This window comes from Halyomorpha halys, unplaced genomic scaffold (assembly GCF_000696795.3).
Source record: "Halyomorpha halys isolate HHAL.00 unplaced genomic scaffold, Hhal_1.1 Scaffold524.1, whole genome shotgun sequence".
Lineage (NCBI taxonomy): Eukaryota > Metazoa > Arthropoda > Insecta > Hemiptera > Pentatomidae > Halyomorpha > Halyomorpha halys.
In genome coordinates, this window is record NW_027112095.1 from 75,389 (window position 1) to 101,083 (window position 25,695).

General features: G+C 31.0%; 1 protein-coding gene across 1 annotated transcript; it reads left to right on the forward strand.

Annotated features, from left to right (window-relative positions):
• The first annotated feature begins 2,577 nt into the window (after positions 1-2,577).
• Positions 2,578-3,518, forward strand: Chchd3 (Coiled-coil-helix-coiled-coil-helix domain containing 3). Its single transcript, XM_014425594.3, has one exon. The coding sequence runs from the start codon at positions 2,693-2,695 to the stop codon at positions 3,233-3,235; it is 543 nt and encodes a 180-aa protein (XP_014281080.1). The 5' UTR covers positions 2,578-2,692; the 3' UTR covers positions 3,236-3,518.
• The last annotated feature ends 22,177 nt before the right edge of the window (positions 3,519-25,695 follow it).

A 25,695-nucleotide genomic window follows, 5' to 3' on the forward strand; every position in this document is an offset into this window, starting at 1 on the left:
TCGCCATGGCTCGGCCAACATGTAGAGGCCCCTTTATATGTCAACATCTATGCAGAATAATGTTGCTAAGGTCAAAATGGTCATCAACAAATCTTATAAAATTGCGAATCATATTTCCTCTTTTTTTTTTTTTTTTTTTATGAACATTGTTCTTTTACCAACACTTCGCAGATTCCACTACATGTTAATTTACTTCAACACCATGTCGTTCACAAAAGACAAGTAATCAATTAAGAAACTGTGTGTCATTCTTTGGTTAGTGTTCAGGTCAGGAAGTTCCCTTGTTAACGACCTTTTAAAGCGTTTCACTTTTCCAGCTGTCAATCCTTGACACAATAATTCCTAATGAACAGTGTTCTATTGTTTTATATTTACTATATTTTTTCCATTTAATAATAATGGAAGCTCCTTTATGATAACGAATATTATTTCAGTTAACAGCTTGATTTTATTCTTAAAATCGGCTGTATTTCGTCGTCTACACTGCGTTCATTCAATGGACATTCAACCGCCCAATGTGGACATAGATATACCACAGCGAAGTTGGTCTCACCATTCTATAAATTTTTTAAAACTTTTTAGAAATTTGAAATCCTTCTAAGAATTCTAGAGTTCTCAATTATTTTAAGTAATAGTTCTGTTGTTAACACATGAAAAATACCATTCAAAGATGCACGCCGGATATTTTCACGATTTGTGAAACTTTGAGACCCTACCGGCTATGTTCGAATTATGTTAGCCCTCCAAGGTGTTTTAGCAAGTAACATTGGTTCAAGCAATGGATAAGCAACATTGGTTGCAAAAAACATATATAGGGCCTCAAATTTGCACAGGCTACTTGTTCTTATCTTTAAATGATATTCCGTTCTTCTATCTTAAGCAACCGAACTATTTCTTAAAATAATTGACAACACTAGATCATGCTAGAGGGGTATCTGAACCTTTTTTGCAAACTATCACCCGAAGATCTCAAAGATATGAACTCTTTTTATACTGTCATCATAACATTTTTATTGTCACCCTTCCGAGTTATATTGTCAAAATACTTTTGCAAAACGTTTTGTCGATAATTGGGAGTTCTGTTGGCCCTTCAATGCAAATACATTTTTCATGAACTTAAATATGTTCTCAATTGCTTCCACCTTACCGAAAAATAATCCAATTATACATTTCACTTTTTCATTCCTCCAACAATTGCCGTAAGAGCTATTACAACGCTAATGTTCTACTGTAACTAGGCGAAAGGTGAAAAAGAGCTGGATGAGGTACCCCCTAACCTGACACTATAGTTTAGTAAACGTGAGGAGGATGTACCACTAAGTGCAGTCTATTTCATGTATGGGTGTACTATGTTCTATATATTGAACCTCCGTTGTCGATTGTATTCATTTTTAGAAGTCCTAATAAAGTTAAGTTAAAAAAAAAAAATTAAACCTTAAATTTTATTATTTTTAAATTTATTAAATTTTAATAAAATTAACTATGTATCTGCATGCCTAATAGAAACAGCTAGGAAGGAACGCCGACCATTTTTATTGGTTTAGAAACAGATGTACGAATTCAAGTCAAAATTTTAGACCACACTATTCACCAATGATGGGTGGAATTGCTAATAATACACACAAAATTCGGAGTCAACTACATAATGATTTGAGTTATGTAAAAAACCTCGAAGTCAAAAGACGCAAGTTTTAGAAGTCACAAGAGAATGGCCTTTAAATATTGAATATCATTTCTTGAACAGAAGGTACTATTTTGTTTGGTAGAATTCTGGATGCTGGATATCTGCTTACTAAATCAGTAACCCTGTCTGCATTAGCTGTTACACAATAGCCGAAAAAAGTCTTTTTCTATTGAGAGTAGTGCCAACTTGTCTTGCAAAACTTGCCCAGTCTTTAACTGGACCGATATTAGGGAAGAAACAGCAAACAATACTTGTGTTGGTCTTTATACCTAAAGCGGTAAAAAAAATCATTGAAAGTGGAACACACAAGTTATTCTATTGTTTGTAATTTGCCGATATAACTTTTTTTTCGACGTTCAAAGCGTGCCAAGGAGCTACGGCAAGTAACAGTATAAATGTTTCAATACTTAAAAGAATGACAAATATTCCATTGACATGAAATCATAGCACTACAACCGATTCACGATCCGCATATTTTACTTCAAACATATATGTTTCACATCTTAGATTCGCATATTCCTATTGCTGACGTAATATTGCAGATACAAAAGATTCCACAACTTTGTAGACTGTAATAAAGTCGGTGAGGAGGGGGGGTGTTGGTCAATACCGTAAAAACTTTGCAAAAATTGGTAAATATGTGTTATTATTGTTATCATAATACAAAGCTAATGCCGATAATTTTGATATTATTTTATAAAAATAATTGTTAAAGTATTTTTTTAGGTATCATTTAACACTGCTAAAATTTCATTAGAACTAGTTTCTTCCATGATTGAATTTCGGTTAAAGTATCTTATCGTAATTTTCCTACTGAATTTTCATTCTATTCATAAGAGATTTAAAATTAAATAGATTGAAAAAGCAATATGTTTTAAAGACATTTTGTGATCAACACTGTAGCCCTGGGAACAGCTGTAGTTGATATGGTTGTCGAAATTTGACTTTTTCGTTGTGTAGGTTATAGGTACTTATTACGATACTTTTATTATCAAAAAATCATCAAGAATGGGAGGTAGCCATTCAGCTAGAAAACTTTCGGTTGAAAATGAAAACGATCCTTCAACAGTTATCAAAGTATCTGAAAATGTAGTGCAAAGAATCAGATCCGGGGCTGCAGCAGAAGCTGAAAGTGAATTTCGTAAACAAAAACATCAAGTAAGAACATCTAAGAGTAGCGATAGTTCTAGTTTAGATATATTTGAAGACGGTATACCGTTCGTAACAGCTCGTATGATTCGCCAGGAAGTAGAAGATGAACTTCAGAAGAATAATCAATATTGGGAAAGAAGAATTGCTTGTCTTCAAGAAAGTCATCAGAAGATTAATCAGATCATGGAAGAGGAATATATTAAATCAGTAGAAGATATGAAGAGGCAACTTCCAAGAATACCACCAGAGCATGCAAAACTTCCTTGCCAAGATAAAAAAGGTATGTTACTCACTTGTTATAAAATGTACCCAAAGAGGCCTTTATTATGTGCCCAAGAAGTAGAAGCTTTTAATTGTTGTATGAAAAATGAAAGAATTAGAGTAATGAATGCAAAATAAAACTGTTATCTATAACTTTCCTGTAGTGGTTATTTAATTAAAGGAGGTTTTAATGCTATCCAATAGCTCTATTGATACTGTTCTATTTAGTTATTCTAATGAATAAATATTTGAAAATTTGTATTTTTACTTGTTACAATTTTTGTTAAACTGCTTTCAATGACATTCTTCTATGCGTTGTTTCAGTAAAGGAATGTTCATAAATAATTATTTCCACTTGACAGAATTATATTATTGTAAACAAAAATTAGTTCTTTCGAAGAATAAATTTATTTTTATAAAATTATGTTTTTTATACCTTCAATAAATTCTATACCTTCCTTACATTAACATCCTTTTGGCAAACACAATTAGATAAGATTTATCAAAGTTGATTATAGGACAGTTAGATCAATATTCATGATTTAAAAATCCCTCCTTTTATCTCTACACTGTTCAGATTTAGTTTTTATAAATGTGGGGTAATATACATTTAACTTTTTTAAAATTTTATCAGGAAATAAATATTTAGTCCTATTAATGCTGTCATACTTTTCTGGAACTTACCTTAGTAGAGTCAATAATGGGGGAAACCTTTACTTTGGTATATTTATTATTAAATTAGCAATTTCTAAATGGAATAAATTAGTTCCCTGACTAATTCAGTTTTTCTAAGTTCTGTACCACCCCATTCAGAATATTTTAAAGAAAATATGGGTCCTTATAGGAACAAAATGTCATTTCAGGCTAATTTTGGCTAGTACTTATTTTATTTATTTTTTGATTAGTTTGTATATTCCAACCGAGACAGTTGGAACATACAAATTCCACTTAAAACACCATTTTTAGTTGGTGTTCTAAGCTTTCACTTAGAACACCAACTAAAAATGACCATCTTCTTATATTTAAGTTTTACAGGTAATATTTATATAAATCAATAAAAATTACCTGGTTTTCATTTGATCTTACTGCAGGTTCATTATTTGATCTAACATAAAAGAGTGCGATATATAGGGAGATGGTCAGGGTTGCGGTCAATAGTGAAACAAAAATAGTTTACAACTATTTATTTTCCAACGTTTCGCCCCACTTTGCAGGGCTTCATCAGGGCTAAAAAGATACAAAATGAAACTATGTTAAGATAAAATGATAGAAATAAAAATAAAAAGATACAATGAAAAGAATAAAAAACAAGTAACAAAGGCAAGAGCAATAGTTTCATACAAAAATACGTAAAATATAAAGCTAAAAAAGTACATGAGATGTATATAAAACAACAAACAAAAAACAATACATATACAGAGATAAAATAAACGTCATGAAAGAATAATAAAAATAATAATAATGACAAATTTTTCAAAAATTTTTTTTTGAAAAATGAATAATTTTTTATTTTTTTATTTTTATTATTCTTTCATGACGTTTATTTTATCTCTGTATATGTATTGTTTTTTGTTTGTTGTTTTATATACATCTCATGTACTTTTTTAGCTTTATATTTTACGTATTTTTATATGAAACTATTGCTCTTGCCTTTGTTACTTGTTTTTTATTCTTTTAATTGTATCTTTTTATTTTTATTTCTATCATTTTATCTTAACATAGTTTCATTTTGTATCTTTTTAGCCCTGATGAAGCCCTGCAAAGTGGGGCGAAACGTTGGAAAATAAATAGTTGTAAACTATTTTTGTTTCACTATTGACCGCAACCCTGACCATCTCCCTATATATCAATTTTTACGGTCAACTATACATACATATATAAAAGAGTGAGTATTGAGTATTTATATTTTATTTTAATTCTGAATAACTATAGGAACTATGAAGATAATTTAGAGCTGCTACTGAAACATAAGAGTTTCGCCAATGATCAAGTTATTAACTTTATTTTCAAATAAAATTATTTTATTCCCCTATTTGTTTGTTAAAGATTACATAGCATAGACATAGTTCTTTAAACTAGTAACAAAAGGTGAGGAGGTACTGTTTGTTCCAAGTTTTTTTTTGGAAAGTAATGAAACTTGATGATGGTTTCCTAGAAAAATTGAGCTTCTTAACAGCACCATTTATTCATCAAAAATTTATTTTAAAATCAAATAATAAATGTATAATCCAAGTTAAAAGAGTAGAGGTGGCCGATTTTTGACATTTTTATGAATATGTCACTATGTTCTAGTCATCTGACAGGTTATGGTTTTCAGGAACTAGTGGACCCAAGAAATGTGTGTCTTGAAATGATGAAAGATTATTTAAAGAATTGTTGAATTATGAAAAAAAAAAAACTCGCTGTTACATGTTTAGATCTTGCTACCAACTGATGTAGGATTTTATTGCTGTCCCAGTTCAACTGTGTAATATCTAAAAAAATGATAATTGAGAAATGCATGTAATCTTAGCTATAAGGGTAAGATCTATGAAGTAAAACAGAATCATAGTAAAACATTTGCCATAAAGTTTTAGTAGAAAAAATATTTTGAGATATCGCAATTTTGAACTGTATAGATCTTACCTTCCAAGGATAGCTGAGTTTTATGTGAAATTGATTTTACCTCAAATCAAGGATGGAATATAAAATAAAAATACAATTTTACTTCCTTTAATATTTTTAATAATAAGATAATAATTTAATGCTATATTATTGCTTTTAATTCAGTAATAGTCACTTTAAAAGGTATGCAGCAATCTTAAGCATTTATAAATTACCAAATCTTGGAACTGTACATATTTATGTGCTAATGAACACATTTTAATATCATTTTATTCTTTCTTAATCACTTGTTAAAAAATAAAGAACAGACAAGATTAAGTCAAGGTTGAATTCTTCATTTATCATGGTTAGGTTTGAAGAGAAAATATTTAAAAAATAAAGGATAACAGAGAAAAAAAAGGATTAAAAAATAAAATTATATAAATGATAAAACAAAAAAAATCATAAATTAGTATTATGTATTATAATGAGTTTATCATATATATAAGTTTATTCCACTTTGCCTTTATTTTATAAGATTTAAAAAATTGTTTGATTAGATTTAAGTATGCTGTGTATTTAGGAACCCACTACAGGTGGCAGCACAACTGTTTTGAATGAAGTTCTCTCTCCTATATATCATTATCAATACAACTTTTCTTGTTTGTTTCTTTTGCAGTTCTTCTGATTACCCATATTTGCCTTATCTTTGACATCATAATAGCTTTGATGGAAATACATTCTTTTGTTTTTGTTTAGATATCTAAGGCATCTTTACAAGTTCCAAGGATACAACAGGTAATGACTTCTTGAAATTCAATATATTTACAAGCAAAAATATTTATGTATTTATTTATTTAATACCACATCGGCCTGGTGGGCCTTACATCGTTAATGTAAGAGGTGCATTTTTTAAAGATAAAAATAAAGTTTACAACAAAAACAATGACATTTTTGGATTTATCAAAATAAATAATTGACTTGAAAAAAAAAGAAGAGAAAATGAAATTTTAGAGTGACAATAACAGAACTGATAAATATAGAATTTATAACAGGATGTCCTGCAGCAGCCTGGGCTTCAGGTTGTGGTTTGGACTCCCAAGTTGTAGGTCACTGCTCCTTTCACTGTAACTGGGAGTGGAACTTCATGAACCTTTTTTTGATGTAATCCTTTATTGTGTCTATTTTTAATTTCCGATGCAATTGGCTGTTTCTTCCAAACCAAGGAGCATCCATTGCAATTTTTTGAAAAGATTATCATTTTCTTCTTTTCCCAGACTTCACAGCAGTGACCTGATAATTGTTTTAAAAATAAGAATAGCTGTTTCTGATTTTAATTTGGATTTTCTATTTAGGATAGGATATCACTGCTAACCTTCGTAGGTATGTGTTAGATTGATGTTGATATGGTGGTTCCAGGTAAGGCAGGGATCCAGGTGAATTCCCAGGTATCTTACTGTTTTACTGGCAGGATTCCATTTTACATTTTTACTTTTGAGGATCAGATCTGGTGGGCGGCTGAGAGTAAAAACTTTCGAAGTACATTTTTCAATGTTCAGACTAATCGTTCATGTATTGAAGTATTGTTCCAGTTCATTGAGATGACTGCAACATATTTCTAGCTGTTATTATGTCATCATATTGAGAGAACATTGCTGTATCCTCAATGAACATAGCTATGGAGGTATATGTGGACTGAATAATGTCCTGAACAGAATGGGTGAAAAGACTGAACCTTGTGGAGTACCAGCATGGTATGGATATGTCTGAGGCTAGAATTCCTGTTATTTATTCTTACAAAAAATGTTCTGCCAGTAAGGTATGAGCTCAGAATATTGTATAAGTTCTTTGGCAGTATAGGACTCCAATGGGAGTCTTGGCTGAAAAAAAAAAGTTCTTTGGAGTGTCCACCTGCTTTAGCTTTTATAGGAGACCTTGATGCCAGACCATATCCAACACTTGTTGGAAGTCCAAGAACGTTACCAGGGTATGCTTCTTCAATTCGAACCCATTTATTATAACTTCTGATAGTCTTGCCAGTTGGTAAGAAGTGGAATGACTACATTAAAAATCCGGAATAATCTCGATGCATTGAAAAAAAGAAGAAAAATGCTTTTTTATAACTGATTCCTGCAATTTTCCAAAAATTTGTAACAAACTGATGGGTCTATAGTTGCTGATTATTTTAGCGTTGTTACTAGGGTTGTGAATTACTATAAGTTAACCTTTTTTCCAGCCAGATATCAGGAAAATACCAAGTAGGTAGGAAACTGTTGAAAATTTACGTTATAAAAACGACGGCTTTCCTGGATAGCAATTTAATGCTACGACTCGGATCAAATCATGTCCAGGACTTTTCTTTATTTTAAGCCTTTCAATCAGTTCTTGGATTTCTTTTGGGGTCCAATTCAGGTGTGAGCTGAACTGTTTTGAGAGGGAGACTCACTCATCATTACTCCTCAATTTCATCATTATCTAAATTCGGACATCTTTCACGTTCTGTATTAGAGAACATTTTCTAATAGAAATTTACACACACTTCATCTTTTTCGGCGTGGCTGGCGATGAATTCATCATTAACTACAAGACGTGGGATTTTTTCATGTTTATTCAGTAGACACCGCGTAGCCACAAAGAACAATATGTACAAACGTATATAATTATTATGTCTCACGGTTTCACCTGCGATAAATTTAGTTATACTATACCTGGCTGTTTCATACACATGATGACTAAATGATCAAGTGCATCTAATAATTAGCTTTATTTATTAGATAATAATTGAAATTTATAGATTAAAATGAAAGGATCGACCAATTTCTGCATAAAATTAATTTGACGGAATGTAACTTTAGTTTGGTATTATACCAAAAGCGTTTTATGAACACGACAGTTCGGCAGTTTACTATAACTGTGTTATTAGTATATTAGTTCGTTCTCCTTGTGATATAATTATATACTATTTTTCCTATATATAGTTTATAAGTGATGGCGTCTGTGGAGTAGATTAGGTCGGATCGCTGCTTTATTTATTTGCAGCTTCAGACCAAGGAAAAGTTGAGGTGACATTAGCGAACGGTAAGTCTGTGTTGTTTCTATTCGGCCAACTTTAGCCTCACTTGCCTGCTTTAAAAAGGTGAAGTGCTTGTGCATGGAACACCTAGATAAAGATAAGAAAAGGGCTGGTTCTCATTTTCCGTAAGTGGGGGGTCCTCAAAGTAAAGTGGGTAGGTTGGCAGATCTGAAATAGCATTCATTCTCCCAGGATTCACATCGATGCTATCTTTATTGAGTATGTTGATGGTGGCAAAGGAGACCCTCTGTGCAATGGTAGAGGCATGCCAGCCCTGTAAGCAGCTCCTACTGAGTTTTGAAGATATGATTTGTGCCAGAACTATTCTTGTGGCAATTCGCAGGTTGCAGATGGTAATATGCTCACATCAACTTGTAATTAATGATGTTTTGCTGAGGTAGCTTCTGTTCAGATTGCGCAACGTGACTGTGGTTTTCTTTACACATAATAGAAACATATCAAAGAAATATTCTCAGCGAAGTCAGCCTTCCTCGCTAAGATTCATGGATCTGTTGAGTCATAGCATTGATAACAGGTTTTAGTGAGAAGTGCCTTGTGCTGTAGACGGCGGTCTGTAGATATTTACGTTAACCAATCAACAAGATAATATATTTTGGAGGAGTCCTTTAGGCTTTAGGCTGGGGAGCAAACTTGGGATGTTCAGGTTGGTTAGCGGTACAGATGGCAACAACAGCAGTTCTAACTTCGTCCTAAGTGCCTAGCACACGAAATCAATTCAGTTTCGGTCTTACCAACCGCGGAACTACAGAGTCCGAATTCGGCCTGGGAGGGATTGACTTTTATTTCGTTATGGTCCCATGGAATAAATACTTTTTCGTCCCACCATGGTTAGAATAGATTGATTACCCCTAACTAAGCCCCCTTCTGTGATTGAAATGATTGGAAGGAGTTCATAAAAAAAAAAAATACTTCTCAGAAAACGGATGCTGCAGTCTAAAATGCGCACGGCTTAAGGGATTGTCGACGCTTATAAAATATTTTCGTACATTTTTTCCCTCACAAAACTTTTTTAACCACCATACTACCATTCTGTGCTAGGCGTGTTATAAATCGTACTATTTGGTTAGAAGTATAAATCAAACTAGTCTAAAAACGATGGATAGTAGGCTTTTCTCTGTCCCTAGATTATGTTCACAGCCGGCCACAACTGATAGGTGGCCTTCTGGAAACTTTTAATGTGGGTCTCCACCCCAATGAACCCAATCCTGTAGTTTCATCCCCATCCTATTTATATATTCTTGCCTAATCTTTGAACTATAGTTGTTCATTTTATTGTTTATTTCATTCGCTGTTAGTCAAAACTATCAACTGAGTTTGTATTACCTGAAAACAGCAAAAAGCAGAGTGCTCATTAAAACACATTGAAAGAGTCCAAACTGGGTCGAACTGCGCAAATATCCAAAAATGGAAATAGGTTTTAAGAACCTTTTTCTGGGGTTTACTGTCCTTAAATAATTGTTTATTTAGTCTGCCGTGGTTTGTCAATACGAACCTATAAAGGATAATATTTCTGTTTACAGTCGGAGTTTCAGCTTCATCAATCGCATATTCAAGGTTCTTGGACAAAATAAAACCTGTCTTACATGTTCGTACCCAAAATCTGGGAATTCAAATTTGACATTTTTGAGAGATAAACCAAATATAATTCTTAAATATAACTTGGTTATGAATAACCTTGGAATAAATTATTAGTTATTAGACCGAGAGGAAAAACAATTCTTCAGATGAAAAATATGACCATGCAAAGGGAAGGGTGGAAAAACTTGGACCGAGGCTAGGGCTCCACGTTGAAAAGCACTGAGGATTTAGGAAAAGAAGAAGGGTGTGAGTTTGTAGGGCTAGATGTAAATTTAACCGATTTAGTACCCCCCCCCCTCCCCCTGCTCACATTTTACTACAAAATCATGTTTGACCTATTACTTGACCCAATGGTTTGTGGGGTGTAATACTCTATATATTTTGGGAAGTAAAATATCCGATGTTTGTAAAAAAAATCTCATCATGGGGCCGAAAAATGCAAAAGCTGGAATTCTCGCGTGTCAATTTTTTTTTATATGGCAACGAAATCGCTCAACGACCCTAAATTATTAATTGTTCCAAAGATACTTGTCATTATTTCGAACGCAAAATTGTGCAATCTGCAGAATTTTTATCGGATAAGCAGCAAGTCCGCCAAAACGCTGACATCTTTGCCACATTCCGAAAACATATTAATTGTAGCACAATATTTTTTTTTTGTTTTCAAAACCTCTTTATTTTTCATTTAAATACAAAATACAATAATGTATAATAGATTAGCACAATATATATTTTTTTCCCATAACCCCTTTTCCTGAATTTCATTCATGGTTTTTAGCATAATATATATTCTGGTCTTACACTGTTTCCTTCTTCTGTAGTGGCCTACATTTTAAGGAGTTTTTGACTTGTATTTTTGTTGTAGTGGGCGTTCTTCGAATTTTTTAATGTGCTGGGGCACACATTAGTTTTTGCACAATATTGCATTATTATCGTGTTTATATACTGCCTATCCTGCAGCAATCTAACTTAATGGGAGTATAAAAGGATTGGTATCATGTTTTTGTTTTATAAGAAGATGGTCAGGGTTGCGGTCAAAAGTGAAACAAAAATAGTTTACAACTATTTATTTTCCACTTTTGTTTCACTTTTGACCGCAACCCTGACCATCTTCTTATACATCAATTTTACGGTCAACTATATATACATATATGTTTTTGTTTTGTTTTATCAAAATAACCACATCATTACAGGAAATTGTTCCACTCACCAAATTAGCAAATATTGACTAATACATCGCACTTGTGTTCAGCATGTCCCAATATGTTTCATAATCGATATTGGACGAGTAATGTGCGTCTAATTATTAGCAGTAGTCGGCGCATGTTCACATATCAAAATGTGGAGAGAAATATTAGAAGGAAATATTTGCTAGTATACGACTTTGTACATGAGTGTGGGTTTTAAGGTATTGTTAGAAGGCTTATAAGATTTGTGTGAATTTTTGTCAAAATCCTGCCGACACATCTTCAGTATGCTATAAAATGTTTAATTTAATGCCTGTAATAGCAGTTATAAATACATTTTGGTATTTTAACAACTTATATTTATTATTAGCATGGAGAGAGGGGGAAGCTTTACGTCAATAAATGAGTAAATAAATAAACTTTTGAAGAGGTTTAAGCCAAAGCGCTATTAAAAGATAACTGAAGTTATGTAACATGTTGATTTTTTTATTGTTTCTATTTAATGTTTACATAATTTTTTGCTAATCGATTTCATCCTTTATCAATTTAATGGTGAAAAAAATGAACACTTTATCTAAATTATGACATTCGTTAAGAGAATGATGTTTTCACTATATGAACTAGATATGACATGTCACATTTGATAATATGTAATTGATAACGTAAAATTTTAAATCATGCTATAAAAACAAACTGTTACGTCATTCGTGCTTATAAGAGAATTCAAAAAAACAAAAAAAAAAAAAACTGCAGCGGAATAATTACGTAACCAAATTGAATTGTGTTTATTTCCAACAGGAATTCCTTGTTTATTATGGAAAGATTAAAATTGAATTGTTCATTTTCAAAATCTACGCAATGTTAGTTCTACCAGTATGATTTGGATGTTTTTTTTTTTAAATAAGCGACTCAAGTCCAAATCTAATGATATTTTGCTGTTTTATTGAATATTTTTAAAAGTATATCTGAGAAAATAAAGTTTTAATTTTATATAGAATTGGACGTATTTGAAAGATAGTGCCGTAAGAAGGAATAACTTTATTTACTGGAGTCTCCTTACAGTCTGTCCCAGAGCTAGTAGGGTTGTTACAAAGTAAATCAACTTCACACTACGATATCTATGAAATACGTGAAATGAAAATAAAATTGAAAAAAAAAATGTCAGATGTACCACTATTAAAGCAAAGGAGAGATTTTTTTTTTTTGACATAATTGATTCTCTGAATGTAGAACACATTTTTAATAGTATACAAGATTTTTTTCTTTGGAATGTTCCAGGTGTAGTGTTGAGAAATTTTTTTCTGTATTATTGAATGCTTAATTTTTTGCGCTTATGCATTTTATAAAATAAACGAACAATTAGTATATAAGCTTAAATCTTGTTTCATAGTTTAATATTTTTAGAAGTTTTAATGACCAAAAGGTTTTACGCCTTTAAATAAGAATCAACTGTTTTTTTTTTGTTTTTTATTATGCTATTGCGCAGCTGCTATTTTGCCCTCATTAGAAAGAACGAGGCTCCTCTTCAAGTCTCCCACAAATTCATTACTGAGATTTCACATCATTGTAATCAGAAAAAAATACATGATTGCATTAAACTTTTTGTAAAACAATAACTTCATTAGTTTTCTTAATTTTAAGAGTACAGTATACTTAGTCAAATATTTGCTATAATCATAAATATCTTAGTTGTTCACTTTTTAAACTTATGGTTCTGCGTTCTTATTGAGCAGAACAGCATAGTGTCTAGATTGGTACACGTTTGGTTAGTACTGTAGCACAACCATTCAGACATACCAAGGTGTAAAAATATATTTTTTTTTACTTGCGGGGCCCTGGCACGCATGGGTCCATTTGACATACTGCAAGAGTAAAATAATCGATTAAACATTGGTTTTTTCAGATCGATTTAGGATAACCTTTCAGAAGGTTACAAAAATATATAAGGTTTTAAAATTATTAAAATATATGCATTTTAATGGCAACATTATTTTTACATACAAACCACAATCTCATTAGAATTTATAGAAATATATTTCTGATCAGCTAGACGGTTGTAATAAATCGAAGTTAAAAAACAATGTAAAATCAATTATTATGCTCTTACATTACCTTAGCTTGAAGAAGTAGTGAAGTAAACAAAAAAATGTTTGGAATTGGAGAGTAAATATTTCACCTAATGAACCGTTTCTGTTAAAAGATTAGGGGATACCTCTGATTGTATTACAATATTTCCCAAATCTTCCTAAAATCGCATTATTAAAACAGATTCTACGACAGTCGTTCCTTACCCTTAAATACATGCAATACTTCTGTCAACTTTGACGTATAGAAGATGAGTAGTATTTTTAAAAATAGCTATCATATGTAATAATAATAGTGGGGGTATGACATTTTTGTTTATACAGTATGGTGGGGGAAGTGTCAGAATGATGGGTGTGATAGTGTTTTCTTTTTTTATCAAACAAATAATATCAACACTTATGATATAACTGAAATAAAAACTGTAATTATAGTACAATTTTGTTTTATCTGTTCTGAGTGGATTGACTTATGTATTGTGCATGACGAAATGTATTTCAACTTCCCCATTCTGGTTAGAAAATAACGCTAATTTGTAAGGATAACCTACTCTAATTAGAGTATATTTAGTCCAAATAATTAAAGGACATCCTCTAAAGAGGTTCTAAATTTAACAAAATTATTGTCTTTGAAATGTCCTTAACAAAGGCTCTTATGTATCCTATCCTTTATTTATTTATTTATTTATTAAATGGAATTTATAACTGGATTAATAAGCATACAAGTAAATATATTACGCATGACACTGTCTTGTGGAGAATATACTGATTAGAAGAATTCTAAATACCTATCCAAAGTAGAAGGTCTCGGGGCCACCTTCTTTTCAGATGCCTAGGAGCAATATCAGGTATTGAATAGGGAGCATGGTTAGGAACGAGTGGGTTTAGGTGGTAAGGGAGTTTATCATGAGAGGATCGACATTTGGTTCTAGCTAAATTGGCGACACATGGAATGTTGAAGTTACTATGGATGATTTTATTTGTGACAAAGTAAGGAGCATTGATGATTTTACGAAGAATTGGATACGAGAGGAATTCGATGATTCAGTGAAGCCCTAAAAATTAACTTCGCTCAGTCCAAATAGGTCTTATTATGGTTATGTAAATATGTCTTTTATACTTAGTTGAAATTTTATACCGTTTGTCTACTAAGTGTTGTAATAGTCAGAATAGGTGAGCAGTTTGCTGTCTTCAGTCTTGTATGAGGATTCCAAGTTGGCCGTTTCTCCAAATGAAGTCCTGTAGCTGATCTGTTCGACTGGGATAAGTGGAGAATTATTGAAGTAAACTGATGGTTTAAAACGAAAGATAAAGGTAATTTGAAGGGCTTTATTGGTATTTATTTTAATCCTCCAGTTTTAGCACCATTTCTCAAGAGTTGTGATATGAGATTGGAGAACTTAAGACGCAATTAATGGGTACGTATTCAGTGATGATACACATGTGTTATTGACATTGCTAAAATTTAAAATATATTATTTGGTTAAAGGTAAGAAGTTTTTTTTTTTTTTATATTGAAGAAATGTTTGAACCTTTTTAGAGAGAGCTCTTCATTTTAACGCGAACTGTATCTAATATTACAGCCTAATTAATCATTTATTTAAATTTCCATTTCAATTCGGTCATGTATCATTTTAATATTTTAAGTAAAAAAATATTAAGAGCTTATTCTAAAAAGAATTAACATATTTTCAGTTTTGTTGTATAAAGAACCTTCGTAAATGATTAAGGACTGATTCAATGCAATCTTTGTTACTAGCAGCTGTCAGCTTAGTTCAGATAGGAGCTATGTTAGCTGAAAAATAGTTTAAGTATCTATTTTAGAATCCCTTTATTTGCTGTTTAACATTTCAATACCTGTAAGGTCCGGAGTGAATATTTTTTTATCACCTTTTTGTTTCTGACCATATTGAGTCTAAATTACACAATAATATGACTCTTATAACAAAATGATTTAATTGGATTTCGATTCGGAAGAACATGACATCAATATCTAAGGTGTCTCCTTGAAAATGGTCTGAGGGCCGAAACGTTGAAGATTTTCTGAAAATAAAAGTTGAAAGTATATTGGATCAAAATTGTGTGTGTTAATAATGAAATAAACCACTCTCAAACAATCATTATAATAAATCATTAATCTAATGTTGAAAATTGTAAATTAGAGAAATTTTAAAGAATTTTACAATTCTCAGTGAATTTTTTATATAATTCATATTTCACAACAATAAGCGTAAACGTGTTTATTTATGTTCTTAGACAAACCAACATAAAAAATAGAGAAATAAAGGAGCATTACACATACATTTGTGGCTTTTAACATAAGTGCCTCAAGCCATTCAGTTCTGTTAATAAATAACACCACATGATATAATAAAATAAACAAGAAAAAATGTAGGTGTGCAAAATATTAATTATTATTACAAGTTGGAAAGTGCTGCCTCTATGGAATTAAGCCTTTAAATAGTGATGGTTATAAACTCTTGAACGATTATCCCAGTCTTAAGCGCGCGAATTGATTCAAGTTTTAGATTGGGTTTAAAACATTAATTTACGAAATTAAACAAAATGTTTCATATGTTTTAAAATATTTAACTTAATGATATCATGTCATAGTTCAAATAAATGCTTAAGGCCGTACAATTACTAAAATATATTTTGATAATGAGGTGTATATAGTATTAGATTAGATTAATAATTGGAAAAGAAGGGGGGAGGGGGTGCGGTCAGCAAAAAGAACACAAATAAACAAAAAAGTATTTAATCATACCGACGTTTCGACCTGAGTTTTAGGTCTTCATCAGGGCTATAGAATAAAAAATATAACAACCATCATTTAGAGAAACATAAAATTGAAAAGAAATAGTATACTAACAAATTTGGAAATTATACGAAATTTTTAATTGGAGTAAAAAATATGTCTTTCCACAATTTTAATAGTTTATTATTAAAGATTATAAAAAAAAAAGTTCTTCCTCGAACTATTGAAACTGAATTTCATGAAAATTTGTGGATTCAATTTAAAAACCAGGAGCATCTTAAGTAGTGTGACAAACAAAATAGTTTAAAAATATTTAATAACAACTTTGTTAACCATTTAACATTTTAATAGGGGCCATTTTTAGCCACTCTACCGTATTACTGGGTACTTTAAAAAATGGGGGCCACCAGATTAGAAAATATGGGTTTATCAAAATCATTATTTTACAGAATATATGAAAGGTAATTAATATTTTTGAGGCCGTTTAGGGGAGTGTGTTATGCTGTCACCTTAGCAAACTCAAAATTGCTGTTGCATTGATTCAATTCCGACTTTGGCGTGTTGACTTCGATCCCACAGAACTTGACGTTCCAGCTCTGATTAAAACAAGGTGGTAACTTTTAATCTTAGCCCCTCCACAGGGGGTCGGAAATGGCTAGCCAAACGAAAAAAAGTAACCAATACTTAAAAAAAAAAAAAAAAAGAAACACTTTAAACTAAGTGTTACTTCATAACTTTAAATACCTTAAAAAAGAAAGTAAAACACAAGATCGAATAAGGAATTTTAGGGCCCTATAAATTACGGGTAAAGACATTGATTTTCAACCGGAATTCTTGTTTTATTGAAAATGTTTATACATTTTTTTAAATATCATGTAAATTAAAGTCAATCCTGAATTACTTTATTTAATAAGCAGGTAAAGAAGTGCGTTTGCAACCCAAACAATTTATTCATTTCATTCCATTGGTACTCATTTAATCAAGAAAATACTTTAAGATTTGTGATTATGAGATATAATCTCTTCACAGATTACTTACTTTGAACCAGAGCTCTTCAAACATATATATTTTAACTACTCAAGGATATAATATTTATTAATTAATGAGCCATTAAGAACTAAAAACTGTATTCATGACAATTTAATTATAGTTTTTACATATAATCGTTCCGGGAACCCTCCTGGGGCACACCCAGCCTCTTAAGTGGGTACCATTAATTGGAAGAAACAATCTGGCAGTTGTGCGTAGTCATAAACAAATCAAATCCTTGCACAACCGTTGTTCGAGAAACAGTATTTTCTTACTAATTACTTAATCTCTGACTGAACAGTTTTCGAAAATCTCTTTGAATTAGTGGATTGCAAACGTGAAAATATGGTAACATTCAATGTTCTGTGATCTTCACCTTGATCCAAATCGCAATGTGCTCCCCAGCCGAAAAGGGTCAGCCCATGATAAGGAGATATTTTAGAGATGAGAATTTAATTGCCAGATTACGAACAACCTTGAGCAATTTTTTTTTTTTGTTATTTCATCAATTGGAACCGTTTTGCAAAAGCTACTTCTAGCTTGTCTCTTCTGTTATCAAGGCACGTCGGCAAGGGTGGAGAAGGGAAGAATTGAAGGTAATGGAAGGTTTTTTTATCAAAATAAAATTTAAAGTTTGATTGTTGTTTGCATTTTCAGAATCCTTTCATCCCTATACCTCTTCACAAACCTACTAATAACTAATAATTATAATTAATAATAATAAGGTAACTAATATTTTTTTTAAAAATATTTTTAAACGTACATTTATTCACAAGCATCACCAAGACCCCGAAATGATCCATTAGCTTATGACATTGCTACCGATTTGAGTTATTCTCTGATATTGGTGATATTTCAGTCACAGAGCTTTTTAAGAATGATCGACAAAGTGAATTTGAATGATTTTATTTATTTATCATTATGCTTCTTGAGGCCAACACGTCCTTCTCACATTGAGGTTCCAGTCATTAGTTGTTATCTATTTATAAAATATGTAATACTCGTTTTACCATTACCCAACTCTGTCACAATACTGAGGCTGAGACTTTACAAGTCAATGTTATTAGTTTCCTTTGTAGTGAACCTAAAAAAATAAAATAAAAATGGCTGAAATCTTTTCAGAAGAATGTTTTTCAATAAAACATCATTTGGATTTTATAAATTATTCACCAATCACTATTTCAATTTTTGCCTGTCACACGGTTTTCGGTCATTCTCTAACCTATTTATAAAATTCCCAACAATATATCTTCACAAAGGAAGCAGAAAACCACTGATCTACTTCGTTGCATTCTTCAACTCTTTTTTTTACTTCCAGGGTGTGAAAGAAAATGAAAAAAATTGAGTACTTTTATTGGCGTTGATTCTCTAGTACTTAACCACATCAATACCGATACAGACTTAAATTTTGTACATTATAAAGTTTCTTGGTATTTCAGAACTGATTATTTTCTTTAGTGAAGCTTCTCTTTAGTGTAAAAATTAAAAATAGTTAATTTGTCTCTCCCTCAATAAAAATTCTGTTAGTGAAAAAATGACATGATACAAACATGTGGAAAATCTACCCATTGATAGAACTCGAATAACATTTCTAGAGGAGATCTCGAGGCCATCTTCTTTTCAGGCACCTAGGAGGATTATTAGGTAATGAAGGAGAAGCCAGGTTAGAAACAAGTAGGTTTGAGTGGTTGGGAAGTTTCATGGATGGATTGGCATCTGGTTCAGGCCAAATCGGCAACATATGGGACATTGAGGTCCTGATGGTTGACTTGATTTGTGGCAAAGTAAGGAGCATTAAGGATTTTACGAAAGATTTTGGACTGTAAAGATTGGATACGAAAGGATGGTTTAGTAGAGCCCCAAAGCTCAACTCCGTATGTTCAGATAGGCCTTATTATAGTCATGTAGATCAGTATTTTGTAATGGATTGGAAGTTTGGACCGTTTGTTTCATACTGATTAAACATACAATGTTTGTTTAAATAAGATGTTCAAAATAATATTTGTAAAAAACATTGGATAATATGTTGGATTTTGCTATCATAATAGATGGAATAATATTGAATAAATAAAAATGCTTCAAGTACTTTTGAACAGGACCAGTTTTTCATTAGAGTTTCAAATAATGTTTTAAAAGTTTAGACTGATCACTTCTAAATAGTATGTTCTATTAAAATTAATACAGTAAATAGGCACTCAATTTCATTTTAAATTTATGTTATTAAAAAAAAAAAAATTGCTAAACAGTACCAAATCAAAAGAATGAGCTAAAGTTTCGATAGCTCTCAACTTGAACAACTCTGATGAAGTTCTACATAGTGGGGCGAAACGTCGGCAAATAAAAAGTTGTTAAATATTTTTGTTTCTTTTGACCGCATCCCTATCTTCTTCATAATTTGAAATAATACGGCCAATTATTCAAATAAAAAGAATGGACCTTTTCTCAAAATTTTTATACATTATTGTTATGTTGATTCAATTCTGTATTCAAAAAGTTTACTATATAAAAAAAGAAATGGATTTATACATCCAAATATATCTTAATTTTATTCGTATTGTTACAATCTTTTTTTTTTTTAAATCTTCCTTACAATACGCCAGCATTCACATAACTCGCTTTGTTTTTAAAACAATGTGAGGCTAATTATGTATGTTAACCAACTGGTGCAGAATATAAAGTACAAAAATACATTATGTTCAAAATTCGATTAACGGCAGTTGTCTGTTTTTCGAACGTTTTGTGATTTTGTGACCAGAAACGTACTGAAGGCGTAAATCGACAAAAACCGCAAACAATTTTTCACGGTTGGGAGGAAATGGTCAGGGTTACGGTCAAGAAAAACAAAAATAGTTTTTAGCTATTTATCAATGAATAACGTTTCGACCTACACTGCAGGTCTTCATTGTTATATATGTATCCTCACCTATATCACTACTTCTTTATTCATTCTACATTGGAGCCTTTTATATTATTTATTTATTTATTACGTTTACTGTTTCATAACAGGATATTTCAACCAGTTAATTTTTTACCTGCATTGTTATCACTTTCATTACTTATCATAATATAGTGCTACATTTACTACTGCCTTAATTAGTTCACTATTAATAACTATGGCAGTCTGGGTGGAAATAACGCTACTCTGCTTCAAAGCCACGCTTACGAAAGGAAAGCTTGCATTGCGACTGAAAGGAACATCCGCCATTGTAATCTAAACTGAAGCAGAAGGAAGCCAGTGATTGGCTCTTACTCTTAAAGTTTATAAGGTCCGCCTTATTGGCTTCACTTTTTCTGTCAACTTACCCCCTACATTACACTCATTCCTCCTAGATGCCAGTTAATGCATCTTCTTGGTTAATAAGTAGATCCGTTTGGTAATAGATATTATTTTTTATCAGTTTATTGCTCATTACAATGCTAGTCAATATATCTTTATGGTATTGTTTACATGGATTTCTTTTTACACATCTAACTTTATATCTGTTTTATTTACGTATCACTTTTATATTCTTACCTTTGCTCTACCTACTTTATATCTTTTTATTTTGGCACTGATAAAGGTGCAAGGTACCTGCAGTGAGGGTAAAAATCTATATCTCAAAAAAATTTGACGTATTAGTATAATAATATTATATAGCTAATATAATAAATTTATTGATATTTAAAGATCTATAAAAAATTACACAAATCGATGTCAATTATGTTATAATGACATTGCACAAACTTGTGATGAAACTAACGATAGGTATCACTTCAATAACATTTCTACGTGAGAGGTCTCGTGGCCATTTTCAGGAATAGGAGAAGTGAGGTTAGGAACTAGTAGATCCGGGTGGTTGTGGAGTGTATTATGGAAGCATTGACTTCTTGTTGTGGACAATCCGCAACATATTGAAATTAAAGTCAATATGAATGATGTGTGACAAAGTAAGAGCAATGAGGATTTTAAGAAGAATTTTTGATTGTAAAAATCGGATGGAGGAAGAATTGGAAGGTTTACTAGAGTCCCAAAGCCCAACTCAAGTATCTATTATTCATTGAAAATTCCAGAAAGTGATGCAGTGGAGAAGAAATAGAAAACAAATACTTAATGATATTCCAGATAGTGTTGCAATAATGTTCTTTATTACCGAGTGTCAATATATATCTCAATATAATTTCAATTCTTCCAGTTAATAAATAAACAACAACACTGAACATGACCATGTAATTTCGAAATGGAAATTTGAATTTCATTACCTTGCAAATAACCATACCACAAAATTGCTTTTAAAAGGTATATATTTCAATTTATGTGCAAATGAATTTGTTTTTCATATATATATATTTTTTTTTTCATTTATTATTTTTCATTCATTTATTATTCATTTTTTTTTTCATATATTTGCGGCTCGTATATTTATTCCATACCTTATATAAGTGGTGCTTTTCTACCACAAAGGTTAGGTCATATTATTCTGAAACCAACACTAAATAACGAATTTCAGCCCATTGGATTAAAAAAAGACCGCTTTATTCTGTATATTTATTTTTTTGGAAGAAGATAGTTGACCGTATGAAGTAAATTGTAGGAAGATAGTCCGAGTGGCGGTCAATAAAGGTATCAAAATAGTAAAAGAAAACTATTTTTTAAGAAACATTGGTTGACAATAAATATTTTTCTTGTACTATTTTGATACTTTTATTAACCACCACACGGACTATCTTCCTACTATGTATTTTTTTTTTCTGGAAAAATTCTCTCATATTTTAAGTGTTTGTTAAATAGGTTTGTTACTATTCAAATATTAAATAAATTATTTATTTTAATATGATAATTTTATTTTCACATAAATTTTTAATTGTTAAGTACCCCGTTTCTTAAAGTATCCGGAACCAACATACCGGGTCAAAGAGTATACACAATAAACTGTTTTGTAATAATTTGCAGCTTTTTATTTATTTTAATAATCGCAATCGAAGGTGTGTTATCGATTGCTCTTTGAATGATTCAGTCCGTGTATTGACACTCTGATAAAAGTTGACACGAATTTTAGCCCATTAGATGGTAAAGATTGAATTGTAAATCTAATCAAGGTTAAATTTTTCATTCATGATTTCATTTTTATGCGCAAACATAGCCATTTTAAAGTGTATAATAAATATTTTTGTAATTAGTTCAAAAGAATAATAGCATATTTTTCCAAACAATGTTTTTAATATTGATCCTTTTTACTAGTTTTTAATTATCAAATATTTTAATAATATACATGATAAGTTATATACAAAGCCGTATCTAGACTAATTAAAAATTAAATCTGTACCGCTACAACCCATGAAGGGTCAGTGGTTCAGTACTTTGTAAGGAAGACCAACGATTGTTCAAGGAGGTGATTGGTCGGAATCACGCTCACGGCCAGATTTTTACCCAATTTAAGAGGCTAGGTGAGCCCCCAGAAGGCTCCAGAACCCACAGGAGTTGACTCACAGCTACAGTGTAACAGAAAACAATTTTCTGCCCAGCCGGATTCGAACTCCTGATCTTGGAGTTAGTAGCCACGAGCCTTACCCCGCGGCTACCCGCACTCCCATCTAGACTAGAGTGGTCCAATTTCGATGTTTTCTTTTTTATGGAATTTTATAACCTATTATTTTATTTATTATTAAGTTGTAAGAAATGTACATTGAGTGTACACACTAAAAATCGCTGCTCCGGAAATATAATGATGCAACTGCAGATTTTGTGACTTTATTGTTTCGACAGGCTTTTTTTAAGATTAATTTTTTTCTTGGTCAGTAAAAGTAATAAACCAAAAATTAAATAACCGATAGTTGGCACTTAATATATGTAATTAGCCAGAACTAAATTTTAAAATCTGCTTGTCCTTGTGCCTCAACTGATAAATTAAATTCAATATGTAAAATCCGAATGCTTTTTTTGTATTTCTCTTCTCTATTCCCTTCCTAAAATTACTCGTAACTGTATTGATGTCAGCCTTAAAGAATTTCACCCCATCTTTTGAACCTTGGGTAATTGGTATTACCCAAGACCAGGTCCCCTCATGTAAAATAACTAAAGGGAAAGAGGGTGCGAAACCTGCCCTTCGTTTCCCTCCCTTCACTCCCTACGGTCGTTATTAGGGTTACTTTTAGTAAAATCTTAAAATTATTATGTCTCCAGAACTCTTTCTGACAAAAAGATATGTAGATAATTCAATTTTTTCAACGGCTTTTATATTAGTTATATATTTTTCCCCCTGGATTTTATAAAAATTAAAATCCTTCAGTCCTATTAGTCAAAAAAAAAAAAAGAAAGAAAGTTATTTCACTACAATATTTGTTTACTTTCATGAAAACTGCAGTTAATAATAAAAATTGATGACTTTGCCAATAGTGGTGGAGGAGGGATTAAACTGGCGTTTGTTTCAACATGTAACATACAATTATTTTTTCATTCCGGGATCCAAATCTTCAAAACAACCTGCAACACTAAAAAACTTAATAAAACGTCGTTTAATATACGTTACGTTTGTTAAATTACGATGGCTTACAGACCGTATAACAGACCCGTTTACATTTAATTTTTCTCAAGATTCAGTTTTTCAAAATGGAACCTTTTTTTTTTTTTTTTTTTTTTTTTTACAAATAAAGAAAAATTAATATTTTGTGGCTTTATTTTGCTAAATATCATGGAAACTACTACTTTTTAAGAACAACGTATAGATGTCCATTAGCTCGCAATATAGGAGTAGCAGTTTCCGTGATAATCGCTAAAATAAATTAACAAAAAGTTTATTTTTCATTGATTGAAAAAAAACATTTAGTTTAATATATAGAAACTATATCTCAGAAACAGATGCCCATTAGCATCCAAATTCTCCATAGCAACCGAAGGCACTATAATATAGTAGATAACGTTTATCTTCGCAGGAGCAGCTGTCTTCATCATATTCGCCAAAATTGATTCACGAAGTATTGATTTTTCGTCATATGGAAAAAAAAAGGTAGCTTTTTGAAAAACCACATCTCGAGAACTATTGAACGTAAAAAGATCTATTAGAGCTTATATTTTAGAAATTTGACTCTACTTTAAATGATGTGCTATGAAGTAGTTTAATGTTGTTGTAGCAGATTCAATAGGTTAAGGATATGGAGTTCCAAATGAAAAATTAGCGAAACTTTGAGAACTTTCTGGAATAAAATAAACTTCAGGGAGTTGCATATTAAATACTTTAACTTTTTAATGGCATTTACTATATTTTTTGCATACTCTAGATGAAAATTAAACTTTTTCTTACAGAGAATAAAGCGCAATTTGTTCTTTACTTGAAAGAACTTAAAAATTAATTTATTTTAATTTCTGGAACAGCAGCCACTTTTTATTCCCTCTTACTATTGGCTAAGTCATCAGTTTTGACTCTTACCTGTATATAGTTTTCATTAAAGTAATAAAAACTTAGGGGGAAATATTTTCTCCTCTCGGGCTTTTTGAATTATATTTTACCATTACTCTGAAGAGATAAAAGTTTTGGACAATAATTTTTAAAGATTAAATATGCATAAATAAAGTCACTTAAGCTACGATATCTCGTGATTCCGAAAATATCAACAATTCAATATTTATACTTAATATATATTTATATAATTTTGTTAACTTCAAGAATTATTTTTATTATTTCAATCATACGAGGTATCATGTTTAAAATGATTTATTATTCTAACATTATGAGAGATTACTTTAGGAGCTTTTCCAAGTCACTCATTTAAATACTTAGTCTCTCAACTTCACTCAGTATTGCATCATCATTAAACCACATATTGCGATATTGCAAACACAATGACCAATTTAATATTGTGATCAAGTAAAAATAAAATTACTGAGAAAACACTACAGAGTGAAATTAACTATCAACATGTGACAACTTAAATGAAAATGCACTTTTCCTATGTTTTAATTTAGTAAATACGAAATAGGATTACAGTATATTATCTATTAAATTTTGTAAGAAATACATTCTGTAAAAAAAAATTTATCTAATGCAAATTTTACTATCTAAATATAAATTAGAAAGCTAAAAAATACTTAACAATTAACATGATTTTTAATCGGTATAGAAAGAGTTATTAGCGACCGTAGAGTTTGTTATCAAAAATCATTTTAACGAAATTTGAAGTTTGTCCCTGTATTTTGAAAAAAAAAAAATATTATTTCTGTTGATTTTTCGTTAACTCTTATCAAAATAGCTTGTTTTATGATAATTTAACTCATTGACTCATTTTTTTTTATTCATCAGTAATTAACCGTTAGT